At 51.1% G+C, this 19,678-nt stretch overlaps 5 protein-coding genes across 5 annotated transcripts; 2 read left to right on the top strand and 3 right to left on the bottom strand.

Moving 5' to 3' along the window:
• Positions 1–1,433: 1,433 nt before the first annotated feature.
• CTRU02_202290 (uncharacterized protein) lies at positions 1,434–1,628 on the top strand (the record flags this gene model as incomplete). Its single annotated transcript, XM_070204021.1, has 1 exon — positions 1,434–1,628. The coding sequence occupies one exon, from the start codon at positions 1,434–1,436 to the stop codon at positions 1,626–1,628; it is 195 nt and encodes a 64-aa protein (XP_070062603.1).
• Positions 1,629–10,739: 9,111 nt separating this feature from the next.
• CTRU02_202289 (uncharacterized protein) lies at positions 10,740–11,480 on the top strand (the record flags this gene model as incomplete). The annotated part of the gene is made up of 1 exon (XM_036719695.1): positions 10,740–11,480. One exon carries the CDS (start codon positions 10,740–10,742, stop codon positions 11,478–11,480), a length of 741 nt encoding a protein of 246 aa, XP_036588397.1.
• Positions 11,481–15,768: 4,288 nt separating this feature from the next.
• CTRU02_202288 (RNA polymerase II-associated protein) lies at positions 15,769–17,044 on the bottom strand (the record flags this gene model as incomplete). The annotated part of the gene is made up of 2 exons (XM_036719694.1): positions 15,769–16,419; positions 16,475–17,044. 2 exons carry the CDS (start codon positions 17,042–17,044, stop codon positions 15,769–15,771), a joined length of 1,221 nt encoding a protein of 406 aa, XP_036588396.1.
• A 430-nt stretch (positions 17,045–17,474) lies between these two features.
• CTRU02_202287 (uncharacterized protein) lies at positions 17,475–18,373 on the bottom strand (the record flags this gene model as incomplete). The annotated part of the gene is made up of 3 exons (XM_036719693.1): positions 17,475–17,921; positions 17,975–18,012; positions 18,070–18,373. The coding sequence occupies 3 exons, from the start codon at positions 18,371–18,373 to the stop codon at positions 17,475–17,477; spliced, it is 789 nt and encodes a 262-aa protein (XP_036588395.1).
• Positions 18,374–18,839: 466 nt separating this feature from the next.
• CTRU02_202286 (uncharacterized protein) lies at positions 18,840–19,291 on the bottom strand (the record flags this gene model as incomplete). Its single annotated transcript, XM_036719692.1, has 2 exons — positions 18,840–19,155; positions 19,212–19,291. 2 exons carry the CDS (start codon positions 19,289–19,291, stop codon positions 18,840–18,842), a joined length of 396 nt encoding a protein of 131 aa, XP_036588394.1.
• Positions 19,292–19,678: the final 387 nt, after the last annotated feature.

Raw genomic sequence — 19,678 nt, 5'->3', positions numbered from 1 at the left:
TGAAAAGGCGGTGATCCGAAGGACGCCCACTTGGGAAAGCGAGAGGAGGTGAGCGGAGAAGAAGCCGCTGAAGAGGAATATCGTGATGGTCCAAATGTGCGTATGTTGGAAGAGGGCCCGCCATGCAATTGGAGGATTTGGTTGAGGATTAAGTGGATGTTTGTGGATGAGCAGCGTCCACACCTGGATCTGATTTGGATACCTACGTGAGTTGAGACATGTCAAGTATCTCTGACTGTGCAGGGGGTGTTTTGGTGTACGTACCCCTACCCGCTCAAATTTGGAGGAAGGGAAAAAAGGTCAGAGGCGTGTACACTAACCACAATATATGGTGGCTCCATCTCATGGCTTCCATGTGTCGCCGGGTGCTTTCAGGCAGGTACCCTGATGCAACAGCCAATGATGGAAAGAAATGTAGTGGGCACAATGGAGACGACAAGGGAGACGAGGTACGAGATGGAGGTAAGATGCCATGCTTCGGGGAGAAAGTGGTAAGGCGGTGGGAAAGGCGAGGTAAGGCGAGGTACGTATATTTTTGACCTTTGACCCAACCAGGAAGAGCTCATGAGGCAGTGAAGGAGGTACGTACCATTTAGCGGAGCAGTCCCTCTGGCACATAAATGTGCTGCATTTCGCCTGTGCCTACTCTTTATCAGTCACTTGCCCTCGCTGACGGTCGTCCGCCAACTACCGTCATTCATCAGTTTCAGAGGTTTTTTTCCGTTAGATGCTATTTTTCAAGTACTTGCAACTAGGAAAGAAAGAAACCGGACGACAAGAAGAGGAAAAAGAGAAAGAAGAAAAAAAAAAATCTGTGAAGAAGGCAAGAGGAGATGGGAACGAACCGAATAGACTACAGACAAGCGCAATGATGAGTGCACAATGCAGCTTCTGTTTGCTGCTTGAAGGTAATGCACCACCGCTGTACTCCGTAATATCTCTCCAATGAGGCATGGGGCGGGTTACCACTCCTGGAAGTCTCACCACAAGCCCACAGATCGGCGCGTGGCCTCAGGGATTCCTCCCACCCGGCCAAGCTGCTTTTGGCCCGCTGCTTCCCTGCAAGCCACGCAGTGGATCAACCATTGTGGGGCGGCGTCCTTCTTTGGCGGCGTCACGTTGCTGCCACGCAGACAGTTCCCCCTGTCCCCGGCCTTGCATCTTCCCCCCCTCATTTCCCTCATTTTGCTTCTTTTTTGCTTCCCATCCTTGGACGTGATACGAATATTGCCTGCTTTGCTGCTCGTTATGCAGGCCAGCCATGTCATCCAGAATCACAGATGCTCTACACACAACTCAGCAAACAATCCAAGTCTTTGAAAACGGGCCATGCACTACAGTCCATCCACCCTTCGCGTTCGCTGTGCTGTGCCTACCCTAGGCTTTCTTTTGACACGACCATTCGGTAAACGAGCCGACAATGTTGACTTGCCATGCGACGCTTCCTGGCTGCTGGTCGCTCCGTTAGCCTCCTCCGCCTTTGCCCCCAATGTGGGACGGTTTCGACAGCACCACTATCCTCAGGGTCTGACATGGCTCAGCAGAGTCAGAACGGCTCTGCGCGCGTCCCTCCGATTTTCATTCGCCAGAAGGATGTTGATACCGGCTTTAACCCCGGCGGCGATTAGAGAGCCTGAAACAAAGACAGCGCCAATCGAAGAGGGCTAGAGTGCTTGATCTTTTTTTGTTTTTGTTTTTTTACCAAAAAAAAAATTCCTACTCTGACGTCCGCCGAGGAGGCTCTTTCTACTTCGAGTTATGCCAGAGGATGGAAATTAGAAAGTCCATACTGCCTTGCATCTTCAACCAATCTAAATCGCACGCCAGAATACTGTGTACACCGTGTCTTTGGTCGTCAACATCACTAAGACAGCAGACGCCCATTCTCCTGGAAAGGGATAATGACGATGAAACTGTCCATGGCAGGCGTCCACTTGGTTCTGTCAATCTTATCCTTGGCCGACATGTGTGGGCCATAGTAGCCACTCTCTCAAGATCGATTTCGGAGTCACCGTGATGATTGAGGAACTCAGGACGGGGCCCTCTCATGGTTCGTTATTTCCGAACAACTTGCTCTCGTTCTTCGGTCTCTTGGGCGCCGATCTTTACCCCCCTTGGCATTGAGAGCCCGGTCGATACTCCCCTGTTCCATCAAAACGCCCACTTTGACGCCGTTGTCAGCCATGTCCGCGACCCCCCGGTAACTGCCTAACAAAGTATCGCCTGAAGCGCTAGTCAACCATCAACGCTTTCAACAGCCAAATACCTCCCTCTCTGGTGAAGAGCTGCTAAAGTTCAGGTCCACGTCCAAGGAGGGTGCGCGGACAACGTGGAACTCTGTGTGGCACGGCAATGGCAAAGGTAAAGGCAATACCTTTCCCACCACTCCCCAAGGTCGAGGCCCAATGAACTTCATCCGCTACAATCTCCGTGTCTTAGGGTGGGCTTGTGAAAGCCAACTTGCTGCACCTGAGTTTGCCCTGCCTGCCTCCACAGCAGCTGGCAGTCTGGTTGTTGTACCAGTCCCGTTGTCCCATTGCCGTCTGACGAGGCTGAAAAATACTTTCCCTAAAATAAGTCACGTTTCATGCGCTGCAAGGCAGCCCGTCTCAGCATCTCAGGTCACTATAAGCCCAGGCTGCTGCATGCTCCGTTCGGTTTAGGAAGGGCACAACCTGATGCCTGGTTCGATTCTCAACCTCTTGTGGTGTGCTACTTTTCATACTTCCAGCTGCCAGAAAAATGGGCAGACAGGTCCCCTTGGTATACTTTACTAGTATACCCACAAACAATACCGCCTCGCGCAGTGGTGCTATGAAGCCGGAGGGGGGTTTGCAACCTACTGCCCACGGCATACAGATGGTCCCTACAGCCAGACTTCTGGAAGCTTTCGCAGAAACACATGCTGAGGGACCCCCACAGCCTTGGCTGCAGTTTGGAGCCTGGCTCGCTTGGTCAATCGTATCGCACTACACTAGCAACGGGAAACATGGATGAGAGAGGGACGGGTCAAGGGAACGGGAGGACCGTAAAACGAAAAGAAAGAAAAACATCTTACTGGATCAATCTGCCTAACAGCCGTTCAAGACGGGGGCTTCCAAGCTTTGAATCCGCTGGCTAACCTAGCCCAGGACGCCTCGGTTTCAAACGTCTGACGTTTCGCTGGCCGTCTTCCCGCAGATGCGCTCGAGGCCATAGGTTCCTAGGCTGTCCCAGCACAATTTGAACCTTAAAGTCCTGCCTAATCGAGTAGAACATCAGATCAAACGAAAAATCCGCGGACACCCGAGCCTGATGACCTATTTCGGACTAGGCTCTACGCCTTCCAGACGTGACCATCCCGCCTGTTTGGGCGATCAGACATGGACACTAACGATAAACGGGTGGTTACTGAGCATCCGTGGATGACCATCATCCGAGATGGTTCGTTCCTTGGCGTGTCGATAGATCGACCCAATGCGCGAAGCAGAGGCCGGGAGCGAAACAACATCGTGGCTTTCTTTTGCGGCTTACTAACCACTGGATCTCTTCTGCCGCTTCCTCTAGTGCTTGACGGCAGCTTCAACTAACAACATAGATAAGGCTTATTATGTTGTTCTTGTCTGGGATATCCCTTGTTTAGTCTGTAGGAGCTGTCGCAATCTCCAACTGCCAAGCGCGGCACCATCTTGCAGCACAAACCACCATCTCAAAGTTCTAATTGTGACGACGGGTCAACTGAGTGGGTACACGCGATTCCAAAGCGGGAGCGAAGGCCGAGAGTAAACGCCGAAGCCACAGTATTGATGACGGCTTGCGGTCCGCATTGCCATAACAAATATGGCGACAGGCATCAATAATCCGCCGCAAAAGACAAACTTTGTGCGCTGAACGCACATAGCAACGGCGCAGGCAGCCCCCAGTAAAGATGCATGCTGATAGACTCCGGGCATAGGTTATGGTGAGTCGTATGGGAAACAACTAATAAGACGCTGCGGATACGAGCCCGATTCCAGACGAACGAGCTGGCGGGGCTACTAGGTTTTCAAGGTCTCAGTGTTAACGTGAAAGGTGCGAAACCCGCCAGAAAAGCGTATGAGTATACCCTGAACCAACACCTTTGATTGACGCACTCTGAGCCGTATCAGTGGAGACATTGTGGAATGTGGCGGGAAAATGGTGGCCCTCCAACACGTGTCTCCTCATCTAGCGGGTAGTTAGACGCGTTTCGACTGATCTGAGACGGCTAATCCATTGACGAGCTGAAATTACGCGACTTGATGGGGGGAAAATTGGCTCCCTGTCCAAGGGCGATAAGAGGGGTTTTGAGGCTGTGCATTCGACCATACTGTTTTTGGCTTGGTCTAAGTAAAGAAATGTTTTCTAGAACAACGAGGTCATGAGCTTTGTCTGGCAGCTACACTAGTAGTTATGGGCGTCTACCTCATCGTCATTCCCAGCGAAAAACTTGCAGGGGCTCTCATTCCATGGCAGTTGAACATCGCCATGGAAGAAACATCACTGCCGGCTATTGGACATTATGTCAAATAGCCCGTAGCCGGGCTTTGCCTAGAACCTGATGAACAAGGGGTCGGGCAAAATGTGGAGGGCAACGCCCTTTTTCCCCCGGTAAGGTGGTAGTTCTCGCCTCTCCCAGCTCCTTACTTAGGCCCTGAAGGTTACAAAACACCCTCGGAAGTGAGAAGCGGTGAGGTCGAGTACCAGCAGTACACCTAGTGGATTTGAAATTTCTTCACGGGTCGGCGAGCTTCGTTTCTGACGAACTTGCGACTGTAACTTGGGGAATCTTTCCCATAGCGCGCCGGGGGGTTCGTACACGTCGATGGGCTCAAATTCAGTGGGCAATCAGCGCATAAGCATCTTACGATGGTACCCGTCCACCCCCTGGCTTGCACCCCCTTATTCCCACGTGGACATCTCATGAGGGCATCTCTTGCATGCGTTCCGCAACGTTTCTTCTTTCTCACGTTTCCGCCCGTTAATCCGAATCTGGGGTGCCTTCCGTTAGCCCGCAGCTACACGTGTTTGGAAAGGCTTGTTCCAAGAAGTCATTTCTTTTTTTTTTTCTTCCCTTTTTTCCTTTTTTCCTTTTTGTTTTCATACTTTTTTTCCCCACTCTCTCGTTCGTATGTGATTGTTCGAAGCTGACTGGAATGAGAATCACTCAAAAGTCCTGGCGCTTGACCAGCTTCTGTCACACTCGAGGTCAATTGGAAGACAAAGGGAGCCATCGATAATCTCTATAAGCGGCAATGACCTTGAATCAAGCTGATAATTAATCTCATTCAGCAACAAATGTACAACAAGACGGTATCGGCACGGAATTAATATAGAAGTCCGTTAGTGCTTGCTGGCCCCTTGTTTACTGGCTGACGTCAACCAGTTCGTCTTATCGATGCTGAACCTTGACCGCATAACCACTCGTAGAGACAAGCGGACCACAATCCTTCCCCCAAATGGGGGCTTGATGTTAACCTAGATTCAGCAAAGGTAGTTGTACGGCTCCCCGAGCTCGCAGCAGAACAGCTGGCATTGGACGGATGGGGTTTAAGACGTGCTGCATCATGTACTCTTAGCAGACACGAGGGCTTGTACTTTTGGTATGACACCTAACAAGAACAAGAAGGGACAGTGGGAGCAAGGGGAAGGAAAGGAGGAGAAAAACAACACACTGAGCCCCTGGCTTGGTCTCAGTGGTGGAGATTGCCACGTGGTCTAGCAAGCCACACGGAAATTCACACGCGACGCTGGGGGCCTGGTCAACAAGTATCTGAATTCGGCTAGGGGTTAGGTTGGCTGGCACATGGGAGCCGATCTAGGGAAGTGATGGCGCTGGTTTCAAGGCAGACACTGACAAGGAACGCCAGAGACCGACTTGTCACCTGAGTCATCAAACCCTTAAGACCCTGTCTGTCCCACCCCCGACCCGGATGGATGAAAAAAACACTAGCTGAGTTGCAAGATGCCCTGGCTGAAGTCCGTCCGTTGCTCTGGAACTGTTCGTCCCTCACTCTCAGTCTATCAGGCTGCGCGGTCGCTCGTTCGAGCTCGTCATATTCATCTTGGGCATGTTGCCGACGCTGTCAGTCGATCAAGGCCTGAAGCTACGAAGACACGAAATCAGCAGAGCAGGGCACCAATGCCTTGTATGCATGTGCACGGCGATTAGATTACAAGCGGCGAGATTGTGGGAGATTTATCCAATGCCACATGGCAAGACTGGGTCTTCCCTTGCCGCCCTAAGATGTCTCTGGCTGAGATCGGTAATCCAACCGTTGGCGAAAGGCAAGAAAGTGCATGGTTGGGCTACTTTACTCTAGCTTGCACCTGCTGTGAGCACCGCGACGCAGCGGAAAAACTAGTACGTGGGGGGGGAACAAAACAGACGATGGCCAGAGAGCAGTCGGGCACTTGATCAGTATGCGACTGCTCATTGGCCGGTTCGTAACGACAAACGCCAAACCACGGCAATTGAGGCGGCGATGGCTGAACCTTGGTGGGTAAAAAGTCTTGTTTGAGACGCCGAACGGGATGTCACCACAGACGAGTTGTAGACCGGCCTTGAGCCATGATTCGCAAACCACGCCCCCAGGCACCCAACTAGCAAAGTTACCTAAGCTCGAGCGCAGCGGCTCAATAGCCAATAGTACGGTTAGTCCAGGCATATCGCATGGCAAAGCTGGCATACGGGCCCATCCTCACAGGGCGTCGGGGAGACTACCGACACCCACGAAGTTGGGAAGGAAATTATCATCGGCAGATAGCAGGCCAAGCGGCGTGTCATCAACTCAGTCCCTACTGGCGTCATTCTCCCACTTCGCAAACTCAAGTATATGAAACTTTTAATTCTCAACTGTTTCTAATCTCTTTTTTCCAGGGCCAGTCAACACCGCTTTTTCCTCGTCCCCGCTTGCCAGAACGTCGCGTGCCACATTTTGCTACCCGGTCCAGAGCGGTGTCCTCCTTGGTCAATTCTTTCCAGGTAATCCCTGAGTACGAGAGTACAGAATACACACCACAACAATGTACACATCAAAAGGGGTGCGCACCAGAAGGAGAGGGTGTCTTCTTGGTGGGCACAGGCGATCGGCACCCCTCCGTTATACGGCGCGGCAAACGCTGCTTGGCTCTCCAGCCACCAGGATGGGCAGGTAGGTCAGACTTCGTACACTGTACACAGTACTTAGCCATGTGTCGGATTCCGTACAGCTCGGCAAGCATGGCGTGGGTCGCTCTCTCTCGTTCTCTCTCTCCATCTTTTTTTTTTTTTTTCCTTCGGAGCACTGCCCACCAGCTTCATATTGAGGTGTTTGACCAAACCGCCTATATCCATGCCATGTTACAATATCATTCTGGACTTCAAAGGAGTGTTTCACTCCAAAATTGGCCACAAACTGGCCGGCCATGGGGTGGTTCCGTGATGGGTCGCGTTGACCCAGTATGCTACTAGTAGACCTACTAAACCCAGGTCGTTTTCAAGGATAGCGTCTAGGGGTGGGCTGTTTCTAGAACATCCGTAGAAGGAAGAGCTTAATAGCAGACCAGGGGCAAGGAGGAGGCCGTGGCTTGAATCTGTTACTGAACCACTCCTAGGGCATTAATTACCGTGACAAGGCCAGGCTTCTCACACCCTGAGGCTTTGCCTCCGGCCTCAAGGGGAACGAACATCCATTTTTAACTGGTTATCGATACATGATACGGATGTTGGTACCCCGGTCCAGCTAATCAAGTTCACGGTAGGCCAATGCCTTACATCATTGTCAATTTACCAGACCTGGCAAGCTGATTCATGATGGTGTCGGCTGCTGCGTCTACAATTATAGCAATGAATATGGCGGACAAACCTTCACGCTCGAATCCTGCTCCATTCGTCGTCACCGCGTCACCACGTCACCGCCTCATGACAACTCGTGAGAGAAACGTTACGCAAGAGAAGACAATGTGCCGAATCCTACAGTCAGTGGATCTCACTCTCTTAGCACGGCAGGCAGGTAAACCTATCAATCCCAGCTGTTGCCCCTTTGTTTGCGATTTTTTGCGCAAGCCATCTGCCGTTCACTATGGATTCCGCCTCATTAGGTCCTGTGTGAACTGACGGGGAGGGGAAGAAGAAACGGTGCAGGAGATCAGATTCAGGTCACTCCCATGTTCCCACTGTCACCACGCGGCAGCTGTTCCGAGTCCGGGGCTTCGACTGTCTCGGATGTTTGTCAGCCATAGGCGCCGCCTTCTTCCTTCTCTCGCGTGGCTAGAGGACCTTAGTCCGACTGTTGGCCACCGACCTCACGCGATTCATCTGCCCCGGGTTTGGCTCCTCTGCTGATGTCCCGCGCCTTGGTTCCAATTTCCGTCAAACACACAATGGAATTTCAAGCCATGGCTGAAAACCACGCGAACTCAGGTGCCACTGCCGGACTGAGCTTGGGGGTTCACGGCCGTTGCTGGACAGCCATATCATGCCATGGTTCCGCTCCTTTGGGTTCTGGAACTGGCCAGTCCGTGGAACCGCCCACCCGCGCCCCCCCGCCATCTCCTTCATCAACCGACACTCGGCTGTCATTTCCAATAGTCCGTTGGAAAATCTTTTTACAAGTACTTTCACCCTGTGTGTTGGGCAGCAAAAGGATCTCGGTTAGCGATGGGACGGATCCAAACTAGTCGCCGCACACCCCCTTCTACCTGTCAATTAAAACTCGTCCCAAAAGCCCAGACATTCCCTAGAGCGTAAAGCTCGGCTACCGGCCGGAAGAGGAAGGGCACGTACTAAGTCGCACAATCTCCTGCTATATACGATGTATGACCTGCTTATCTGACAACCCCCCTAACTAATGTCTCAGATGGCCATGCCGAAATGTAGACAAGTTCGTCACACATGCTGGGTATAGCCGTTCCACCGGTAGCCGATGGATCAAGCCAGTCATTTCCTCCAAAAACGCCCTCGCAGAAGACCACGACGAGAATATCGCCTTTCAACCCGACCCTTCAAGAACAAGGAGGCGCCCCGGAGCAATCACAATGCAACAAGAAAACAAAAAGTGCTGCACAGCACATCTGGTCCAGCATGTGGCCCGTGACCGCCCCTTCCTATCCTCTCCAGGGACCAGCATCTCCCGCAGATGATCTCCGTCGTTTTCCGCTTCGGCAGTTGGAAATGCCAGTGGGTAACAATAGTCTGTCGAATAAAGCACTACATGCCACAGCGGCTTGTCGGTCATCGTCCGGAACCCTACTCCCGTTGTACTACGTACTTGAACCGCACATCACGGGTCCGTATCTGCTACTGGCTGCGTCACGAATTCTGACCTCGCTGCGACACCGGTGACGGAGAAACTCTTGCTCTGCCCATGCGCACGCATCTATGGTGTTTGTGAAATCAATGACTATTTATCACGGTAAACCAACAGATCTTATGTTGAGTCCTCCACCATGAACCCGTCGGCTATTGACATGCTCAATTGAGCGGTATGTCAGGTGTGAAGGCCGAGGGCAATTGACAATGTCAATGCCGTGATAAAATGACACCGAGAATCCTGACTCATGAAGTGGCAAAAAACAATATCTCGGTGCATTGCTGGGCAGAGGTTGGTTTATTATCATATGCCGAAACCGTCGGGCACGATTGGCCTTGAGCCTTCAACCCGGCCGGCCATCCTCCACACCGGCCGGCGCCGATCTGCTCAGGGGGAGTTCCGCCGCTCCAACCTCGTTTGTCCGATACCCAATGTAAGAAACACGAGACGCCGGCGCGAACCACATGTTTCCGCCTCCATGCGGTACCCCACGACTTGTTTTCTTTTTGATTTTTTTTTTTTGATTTTTTTTTTTTGCTTTTTTCGCTTTGGGTACGATTACTGATCCCGTTCGGACTCTGTTACGCGGCGCAGTAAGCAAACGTCTGCACACGCCCACGCACGTACTACAGTTTGCGTACACACAGACGGGGAACACACTAATTCCATACCTCCTTCTCGCCGAATGCATTCAGGAAACGACAATATAAACTTTCAATGGCGCCACTGTGAATACGGCGTGTTAGCTCTATGTATAGCTTTTTTTTGGTTTTGGTGGGAGCCCTCGGACTATGAAGGTGCAACTTGGACTTTCACTCTACTACGTAGCAAGCAGGGCCACACGATGAACACTGAACCGCACCCACCTCTTGCGGACGTCGAGGTCCGCACCAAGAAACAGATTCCCCCTTCAAAACCGGGAGGCAAAAAACATGCGAGGGCAAACCTTGACCAGACACTCCAAAGTCAATCTGGGTTCCGTTAAAGGGGTGGGATGGTGGGGACGAAAACTCCGTGCGCTCGATCGCGGGTGGCGGCGCCGGGAAGCTCTCGTGACCTGGGCAGACCGGTCACTTTCACCGGCTGACGCGGGGTCGGGAGCTTCGGGACCCAATAGCTACCTGAACTTCCACCCCTTCCGGAGCACCTTGATCTCTGCTGAGTTGACCGCCGCCGACCAAGTCTTTTCCCCGCGCAAAGCCAAGCGTGGAAAGGCAGACTAATTCCTCCTTCATTGTACGGATAGACGCTGCTGGATTGAATACATCCTGCCCTGAGCGTCTGTCGTCACCGCTGCCCTCCGAGTCAGGGGTGTCTCCAGTCGGTTTTGTAACACACCACACCACACCGACCCCTCCCCTCACTCTTCCCCCTCCTCTCGACACTCGTCCACCTTTTGTACTGGCCGTATTGTCGAGAGGAGAGATACACCAAATCCCACCGCCGGTCATGAGCTCCTCGAAAACTCTCACGCCTCCGCTTGACGAGGCGCCATCGCTCAAGACGGACCGTCCGACCGGGCAACTGTTTGAGCTCAAGGAACTGCAGAAGATCGAGCTGTCCGGCCTCGCTATACACGAGGCGGCACGGGTCCCGCCTCCGCCAGGCCCGCCTCCAGCCGCTGCTCCTCCTCCTATTCCTATTCCTATTCCTGTCCCTTCTCATGGCGGCGAGCGCGGGCTTCGAGACTTCAACTACAATGGAAGAGACATCAAGCCCCGCGACAGCGAGCGTAGCTCCGGCGCCATCGGCCGACATCGTATCAGCGCCTATTCCATGTACTCCACCTATTCATCTTATGCCTCTTCGGACGACGGCCGTAGTGTTGTGACGGGCCGTGACCGCAGCGGCAGCAACAAGAGCGAAGGTGTGCCGCGGGTTGAACACATCGAGCGGCAGCCGAGAAGAACCCCTCCCATGGAAGCTGTGCCTCCCTCCATGCGGCACTCTCGCCGTGGCGGCAGTGGTGTAGTGTCGCAGCCGCCTCCGACGTACGCTCCGTCTCATGATTTCTATAACCGCGTGAGGTTTGCGGATCAAGAGCGAGCCCGCCGGGACGAGACGAGCAATCCCGGACCGCGCCAGATCGATATGGCTCACATCACCGGTGGTCACAGCGCGAATGCCCTTTGGGTGTTTGCCTGCTGTGCCTTCTTTTGGTATCGGTGCCTTATGGACGAGGATTTTTGATAGTCGTCGAGACGTCCTTCGTATTTGTCCGCCACGAGGGGGGAGGGGGGGGGGGGGGGGGGGGGGGGGGGGCTATTCCCTCTTCTCCGGTCTTTCTCTGTTTGTCTTTTCGCCTTTGTCCTTTTTTCCTTCCTTTCCTTTCCTTTCCTTCTTTCTGACAGCTTCGAATTGGCCTTTTGTTAAGGGCGGAACCTTGCCACGCGCGAGGTAATTGAGCCGGTGTCGCTCGTCATTCCTCGTGATGCATTTCGAGGATTCGATATTCCCGCCTACTCGGCAGACGACATGATGATACGACGATCACTTTGATCTTGCCCTTTCCTTCGTCTCCCTCATCCAAATTCTCATGTCCGCGGTTAAATTTGATGATTGATCATGTGTCAGAGTTGACTCGCCGCCTGCATGGCATTCTTATACATACTGAAAATAGGGTGAGAGGTTGCGGCTTGGGACAAAAGGCAACAACGCGCAAAATGTTGTTATGGGAAACAGGACACGACGATATGAGACCTTCCACGCACACAAACGGGGAAGATGAAAAATCCAAAGAAAAAAAAATCAACAGTGATGATAATAGACATGACGAAAACGGAACAGCATTCCTTAAATATGGAAAAAGGGAATGGCCATGGGTTTTTTTATTTACTTGGGAAGGGCGTAGTTTTCAACGATATTTGGGGAATTTCGTGTATTATAGAACGGTTGACATTTACTGCATGAGGCATGGCCTACTAGCCTGCGGGGGCATCCCACCGGTCCTCCCGCGTACATATATATAAAAGGGTATATGAGAAATTTGATCCTGACATATATATATATATATATATATATACATGTACACATATGATCGGTCACGTACCGATGCACATTATTACCCCTGTCGACGAACCGATGGGGAGGATTGTGTTTGGCGGGACGGCCGCAAGAAACAAGAAGAAATGGAGAAGAAGAAGGGAAAAAAGGGGGAAAAAAAAAAAGTAGGACCTTGCCAAGTTCTGCGTTTCTACCCGCGTAGTAACACTCTGGCATTGTCCCCGGTAATCTGATGGAGTAGTATGCGTTTCGTTTTTCTGTGGTCTTTTTGATGATGCGACATTCTTATGCGTTTTGTTGTTCGGGAGAGCCCCGCTTACGCCGTGCTCTTTGCAGGACAGACGGGGAATTTTCGAGACAATTCGCTCGTCTCCTTGATTTCTCGAGCGTCTATATTAGGGATGGGCATATGTACGCTCGTCACGAGTTCTCTTTGACAGACAGATGATGTTACTTGTGTGATTTGGTGATTCAAAGATGAATGCCACCTCCATGGTTTCTGCGTTTCTGGCGGTGGGATGATGTGGATGCTCAGGCTGGGTTTGCGCGTCTATGACTTCACGTCTGTATTTCGAGATGTCATCTGGCCGACTGCGCAAATCGTCGGGCCAGGCTACTTATCGCGGCCCCAGTTGATATTGGAAGGATGTATGTGGTGTTTGTATCGGACTTCATGCCGTTCGGTGCTTCTCACGGCCGGAAGAGAGGGGTTAACATAATCTAGCCGGAGGAGAACAAGGAAGTTTGCCGGTTATCGGTATTCGGACCGCGTGGTTACCCCATGGGTTTTGCTGGTTTGCACTCGGTCTAGTTGGCGGCCTCCGACGTCTTAAAAGGATTTCTGCCTGTAGCGACATGGAGTTAGGTTTCTCCAATACGGTACGTGATTGCTTGTACGAAGTAGCTGATCACAATGTCAATCCCAATGATATAGATATACAAGATAATGGCTTCAAATGGCCAATATGGCTGAAAAAAGGAATAATCTTTTGTGTACGAGCAACGCTATATATGATATCTTTTACAGAAAACATTTAAAAAAAAGCCTTACAGCCTAGTGAGAAGTACCTGTTGTCACGATGGTAAGGAGACTTTGATACCCAGGACGGTGCTTGTCGTGGAACATACTGGGCTTGTAATATTACTCTAATCCTAAGTCGTTGGAATGCGAATGTATTGTATTGGCCTGCTTATTATCATCTCGTTGACCAAGTCTGGATGACGTCTTGCATAAAGCCCATCGTCTCAGTTGTTGCTTCTCCGCTTGATACTTGCCCTTCATAGGCGCGGCTTCTATTATAGGCTGATTTCCCCACGTATAGCTCACATACACTCTTCAAAATATAAGTAAGTCCCTCCCTGCTTCTCAGGGAGATCATTATCCCATGACTCCTGCCAGCTTATAACCTCTTTTAGGTTTAATTACCTTTCGGGCATTTTTCGTTAAACCTCATGCTTCAATGCCGAAGAAACCAGTGTTTGGCAATCAATAAGATGATCATATATCATATGTCGCCGTGACTGGTTCAACAACGTAGCCAACCTGCTGACGGTTAATGCGAGACCGAGGGTTACTACCGCCTCTGGCTGCCAAGCGTATGGAAGTAATTTTGGAATTCCTCTGCAAGATCTTTCTCAGCTACCATCTTAACCTCAAACCTCCATATTTGAGAGGTTTTATACGTTTCTCACGATGTCTTTTTATGAAAGTCGATTTTTCGCTGTGACCGATGCTGTATTGTACCGTCCTTTTTCGGGTGATTAGCGCGCCGGGGCACAAACGATATTGTCTACATATCAAGATAGAATAGAGGTGCGGTTCTTGCGATTAATTTCGAAGATTATCCCTGGAGTCCAGGAGGTGAAAACCAGGTTCCTCGACATACAACCCGCTCTCCTCACAAAACTGCTTCCAAGAGTAGTACAACTAAAGGCTCTAGAACCTATTCCGACATTAATGGAAGATCCGTAGTTTACCAATAAGACTTATCAGTCACTGCTGAAATCTTTATGGCCCGTTTCCATGTCAAGCCCTTTCGACCAGCCCCGTCTTCCCCTTTAAAGTGGTCCACCGACCTTAGTAGACATACCAAAAACTATGATAGTTTTGATCAAAGCTTGGATTGTTCTGTTGATTACGTTTCCAAACAATTTCTACATCAAAGTTTAAGATACTTTTGCTCCTGTCTATTCCTAAAGGTTGCATATATCACTCAACGTTCGATGGCGTGAAACCATTGTAAAGCACTACGGAACACAGAAGAGCCAGCGTAGTAGTTATCTTATCTGAATTTTCGGCCTGTCACATCCAACCGTGTTGACAAAATTGCCATTTGCCATGGTTCTTCTTCCATCCTTGCACACGGCAAGTACGTGGTCCATAGGGTTTGTGGCTGCCTTCAATTGCGGTGCTCCGCAGACGCAAATTAACCGGCGGGATACTCAAACCTTCTAGCTGCAAGGTTGGAAGAAACACACAGAATAAAGAGAAAGCACTTGCCATACATGTTGGGGTAAAGGCAAACTTAAAGTGATGATGTCACATATCAAGATACCTCAACGACACGATACACGAGACGTAGCAGCCATTGCTACGATCTATACAGCCATCTAGTGTATGTTATATCCCTGGTCTGCCGTGCAACGCTTTCCGAAATAACTTCACCAATCCATTGTGCAAGATGCAAAGAGCAAACCTATCTGCAAAAGGGCGCTGCTGTTCTCATCTCAAACCCACCTTCCCAATGACCCCATCACCATAGATGGCCTGCCAGGCTAGCTCAATCGTCAGAGCGTAAAATTCTTAATCTCAAGGTTGTGGGTTCGACCCATAAGCGTTACTCTTACAAGTCAGATCTCGCAAAGTACTCGCTCTAACATCATACTAGCCACGTCGGGCTCAATTCCTGCCCGTGATTGAGGCCCTTGAGTGAAAGTCAGTCTGCCTAGCAGATTGCTCCAAGTTGCCATACCTGTGTATATAGCATAGAATGTGTCACTGTTTAGATCGTCATGGCCCAAGTTAGTTGGCTGTGGCAGTCTCTGCATCACGAGAAACAATTGCCCTTGTAGTGCACCTGTAAGATTATCATTTCCATCCAGCAAGCAAAGATCAATGCCTGACACCCAGCTATGACACAGCTCTTCTTTGTCCACCTTTCATGTCATAGTTGCGGATAACATAGAGGTGCAAAAGCGAACAATCTCATTCCTAAACCGTCCTTCTTCAATCTCCTCGTGAAAGTCTAATACGGCAAAGACCGAACTCAGCCCCATCCGTAGAGCTGTAGAGAAGCCCAGGTCATTCCTGCCTTCTTCAGCCTTGTGCAAATCAACCCATTTAACGCCGTCGCTGTGAATTGTTTTCCCCAGCCCTGTTTTGTTGATACATACACCTCAACCCAGCGTGTTACAACACACGTAAGTTCCGCGTTCGCCAGCTGTCGAGCAGATTTGCCTGTACAACCTCGCCTTTCTACAGCTGAGTTGGTGCAGTGCTTTTCGTCCATCCCTTGGCCCTCATTCCAGCCTCGATAGTCTTCCAAACCTGCTCTGCCGCCTCCTTGTCCCTGAACCTAGCCGCCTCGCTGGCGCCTGTGCCATCACGCCAGCGGTCAACGCCGAGATGCATTACTCGGTGTCCCCACTCGCGGATGCTGTCGGGCGGCTGCTCACCTCGCCAGCCAACAAAGATGCCCTGAATGCGGCGGAACAGCTCCTGCGGGTTGCTCCACTTATAGTTCTTGAACTGCCATGCTTGGCCCGTGGTGAAGACTGCGACAACACGGTTCCAGTATTCGGGCTTGAACTGCTCAGGCCCTTCGACAAGAATGAAGCGCATAGGACGCGAAGGGTCTATTTCCTTCATGACGCGTGAGACATGGAGCATGCTCGACGCTGCGGCACCGCCATCGGGAGTCACGTAGCGGCCCTGCTCAAGGAAGGAGCGAATGTTGGAGAGGCGCAGCAGGGACGAAGCAGAAGGCGACAGCAAGATAATAGGGTCCGGCCGACGCGAAGGGGGCTTCTGATTGATGGCAAGGGATGGGTTGGTACTGATGTTTGTGGAGCCGTGGGGCTTCTTCTGCATGAAGGGAACGGCAAGCTTGCGGACATGGGAGAAGTCCTGGTAAGACTTGTGTCAGTAAATGCAAACAAAAACCACAGCAGGAGCAACTCACTGTAGGCTTGACACCACGCAGCACGGAGTTGCGGTCGCCCATCTTGCGCTCTCCGTTGTAAATGACGGCCAGTCTAGGATCAAGGGTCCCGCGTCCTGCTCTGTTGGATGCGGCGGCCGGAGCGGCTTTGGAAGTGCTCGCGCCAGCACCCTCCTTACCCTCCTTGTCGCCGGCCAGGGGCTTGATGTGTTCACTCTCCTCACTAGCGCCTTCTAACCAGGTGAAAAGATCTAGACGCTCAACAAAGGCGAGGTTTTGGACAGTACCGAGGTTGCCCAACTCCTCGTTGAGACGGGTCGCGCTGGCATTGTACTCAGGAATGGCGACATCCTTATTCAGCCAGGCGAAGTAGATCGATCGTAGGTCGACAGGGCGATCGCTGGAGATGAAGCGCGTCGGTGTTGCAAGTGAGACGGATACAGTGGATGGCTGGGAGAAGCGCAGATGGGTAGCTTTCGAAAGGGGAACTTCTGGTGCTGAGGCGTCAGAGGATGCTGTTGGGACTGCAGGTCGTTTGGATGCGATCGACTGGCGCAGGAGAAACAGAGGATCCTGCTCAACAGCAGCCATCGTGAGAACTTCAAGGATGATTGCAGGAAATCGGCTGTTCCAAGTAATTCTGGAGCTTCTTTCCGCACACGAAGATTTCGAAGGATCGAGTTGAGGTGAATTGGTCGCGACAGGAAATCGCGATGGAGAGATGGCAGCCTCGAATTTTGGGGTTCTAGGCCAGCCTCGTCAGTTCCTGCTCGAGCTATGCACCAGCCACAGTTGGCCCCAACTTGCTGCGCCACCATAAAAAGAGCCCAATCAAGCCGCTCTCTCACTGAGTTGAGATATGCCATGTTGAGGGATACTTCCAATATGCTGGGCTTTCTCTCGTACTTTTTCGTATTATTTTCAGAAAAATTTATGCTTTTCTTAATTGATTTTAGGTTGAAAGTAATATTGATAGGAACGGTCTTCTCCCAGGATACGACTATGCATACAGCGCAATCTCTCACACCTCGCTATTCTGCGATGTAATTGACACTTCAGAGCCTTGACGTCTCTCGCCTACGGCTTGTTCAACTCTGAGCGCAGAGCTGGTCCTTCTACGTCCATGATAAACACACAATCCTTTGCCACCGGAAGGATGCAGAATATTTGTAGGGCATATCGGACTACTTGGTAGGTGCTCAGGGATATCAAATTGGAAAGCTTGCGGGCCTGGGAGAGCCTTCTTCGGCCGTGTTCGTCTCTTCACCTCCCACCATTCCTTGGAATTTTTTAGAACATTCTTCTTACAACCGTTCTGTTGTTGCTCTTCTTCCGCGGAACTTTTTAAGTGTCCAAAGTTCCAGGTGTCATTTCCCACTCCCGGTGGTACTACATCTGAGAAGAAGCTTCGTGGTGTTCCGTCAACGGCGTTTTTGTGCACAGGTGGAGTTCTCACACGCGTTGCCTCCTGTTCAATTGGTTACTATGACCGCTATTGCACATATCATCGACAAAACTCACACCCGCCGGGTAAGGACTCGTGCTATATTCCAACTGGCCTAAAGACTACTGGTTAATTTATCAGTACGAAACGTAGTAAAGCAGTGATGACTTACGACTGAAAAAGTCCTCAGGATTGGGAGTGACAGGCGGCGTTCTTCCAGCTAGGACTTCGCGAATGGAACTCGAGACACTGTCAATAGTGTCACCGGAGTCTTTCCTATACCAGGGCGCCTTGCCAAACCATCGTGCCCCAAATTTTGGACTTGTCTTTGCTTCATTACTCATTACCCAGCTTAGACTCTTGGGAATTGGCAGGCTTATAGCGTTCTTCAAAGCCCCATTACCTTGCTTTGGGGTAGACGTTCTGTCAATATGTTTAGACGCATTCTTCTGTCTTCGGTTAGAAAGCAAACACATTGAGGCTGTATGAATCCATTCTTACGACCTTGGTCTTGAAGATGGCAAAAATGCTGCTTTCCTTACGCTCATGAGTCATCGACGCTGCAACATGCCGATTGTCGCGAGGCGTGGCTGATCTGAAAGGGTCAAGAAACGACTGGATTTCCTCAACATGTGAGGCAGAAATTTTCAAGGTCTGCGAGACGCTGGGCAATTGGTTGTTGCCGCCTCTTGCATGATTACGGGAACGCGGGTTTTGTAGAGACAGTACGAGAGCCTCCTCGGACGATGGACTTATAGGGTTAAGGAAGGCTGGTGCGGGAAAGAAACCAAGATCTGAAGGTGCTAGGTCCGGTTCGCTGGCAGCAGAACGCTGAAGCCTGCTCGAACTTTTTGCCCAATTCCAAAGTTTGGTGCCACTGTTCTTGCGTGGAGCCTTTTGAGCGATCTCGCGTTCCGCCCAGTATCCTTCAGGAAACCATACCTATTCGAATCCGTCCTTGGGAGACCGTGGGGGATCAAAAATGGATCTTCGTCGTGTTGTTAATGGTGATTCGTTTGCGATTCGTCCGGTGGCCATGGAGCTGGGCGTCGACTGGGGTGCGATGTGTGATGTTGATATATTTGGCGCCTGCTTTCCAAAGTATTCACATTCAAACGCTGGCTTAGGTGTGCTAGAGCCATCCCAGCTGTCACCAGGTGTGTCTGAGGATCCGTTGGGAATAATGAGCCGAAGAGCAGTCTTGAATGATAGCCTCTGCGTACCTCGCTGGGATTCAGGCAAGGTCTGCGAAGAAGAACTGCGAGGAATTTATTTAGTTTTGTATGCGTGGTATTGCCTCTGCAACGTTCTTACGATCTTCTGCGAACCTTGAGGGAGCTCGAGAAAGAATCAGCACATCCGGGAGGTTCAGACCCCGATCCTCGGCGTGCCATCACCTCACCACTACTACTAACCATTGAAGCATGTGCCATGCTTTAGGATCTGATTATACGTGGGATTGATAAAAATGATGAGGAACAGGCGGATAAATGCAATGGAATAGGTATTAGGTTGGAGCGCTAGGACGTCTTCGCGGACACGAAAGTCCTCGAGGTTTGGGCGGGAAGCCATCCAGTAAGTTTTGTGCCACCAACATCACTCCTTAAATCATCACGTACCTTCCTACAAGAAAAGCCGCCTCCTTCAATTTACATCATGCCGGATTCAGAAGTAACAAATGGGGAGGGGATAAAGAAAACTGCAACAGGTGCTCGGGCATTTGCCTCTAAAGACCTCAGGGCAAGGGAGCGCACCATATCCGATACCCGAGGGAAGGAACC

The sequence above is a fragment of the Colletotrichum truncatum genome, assembly GCF_014235925.2.
Source record: "Colletotrichum truncatum strain CMES1059 chromosome Unknown Contig_0001, whole genome shotgun sequence".
Lineage (NCBI taxonomy): Eukaryota > Fungi > Ascomycota > Sordariomycetes > Glomerellales > Glomerellaceae > Colletotrichum > Colletotrichum truncatum.
Note: the sequence above shows the minus strand (reverse complement) of the source record. Positions and strands in the feature narration are given on the sequence as shown.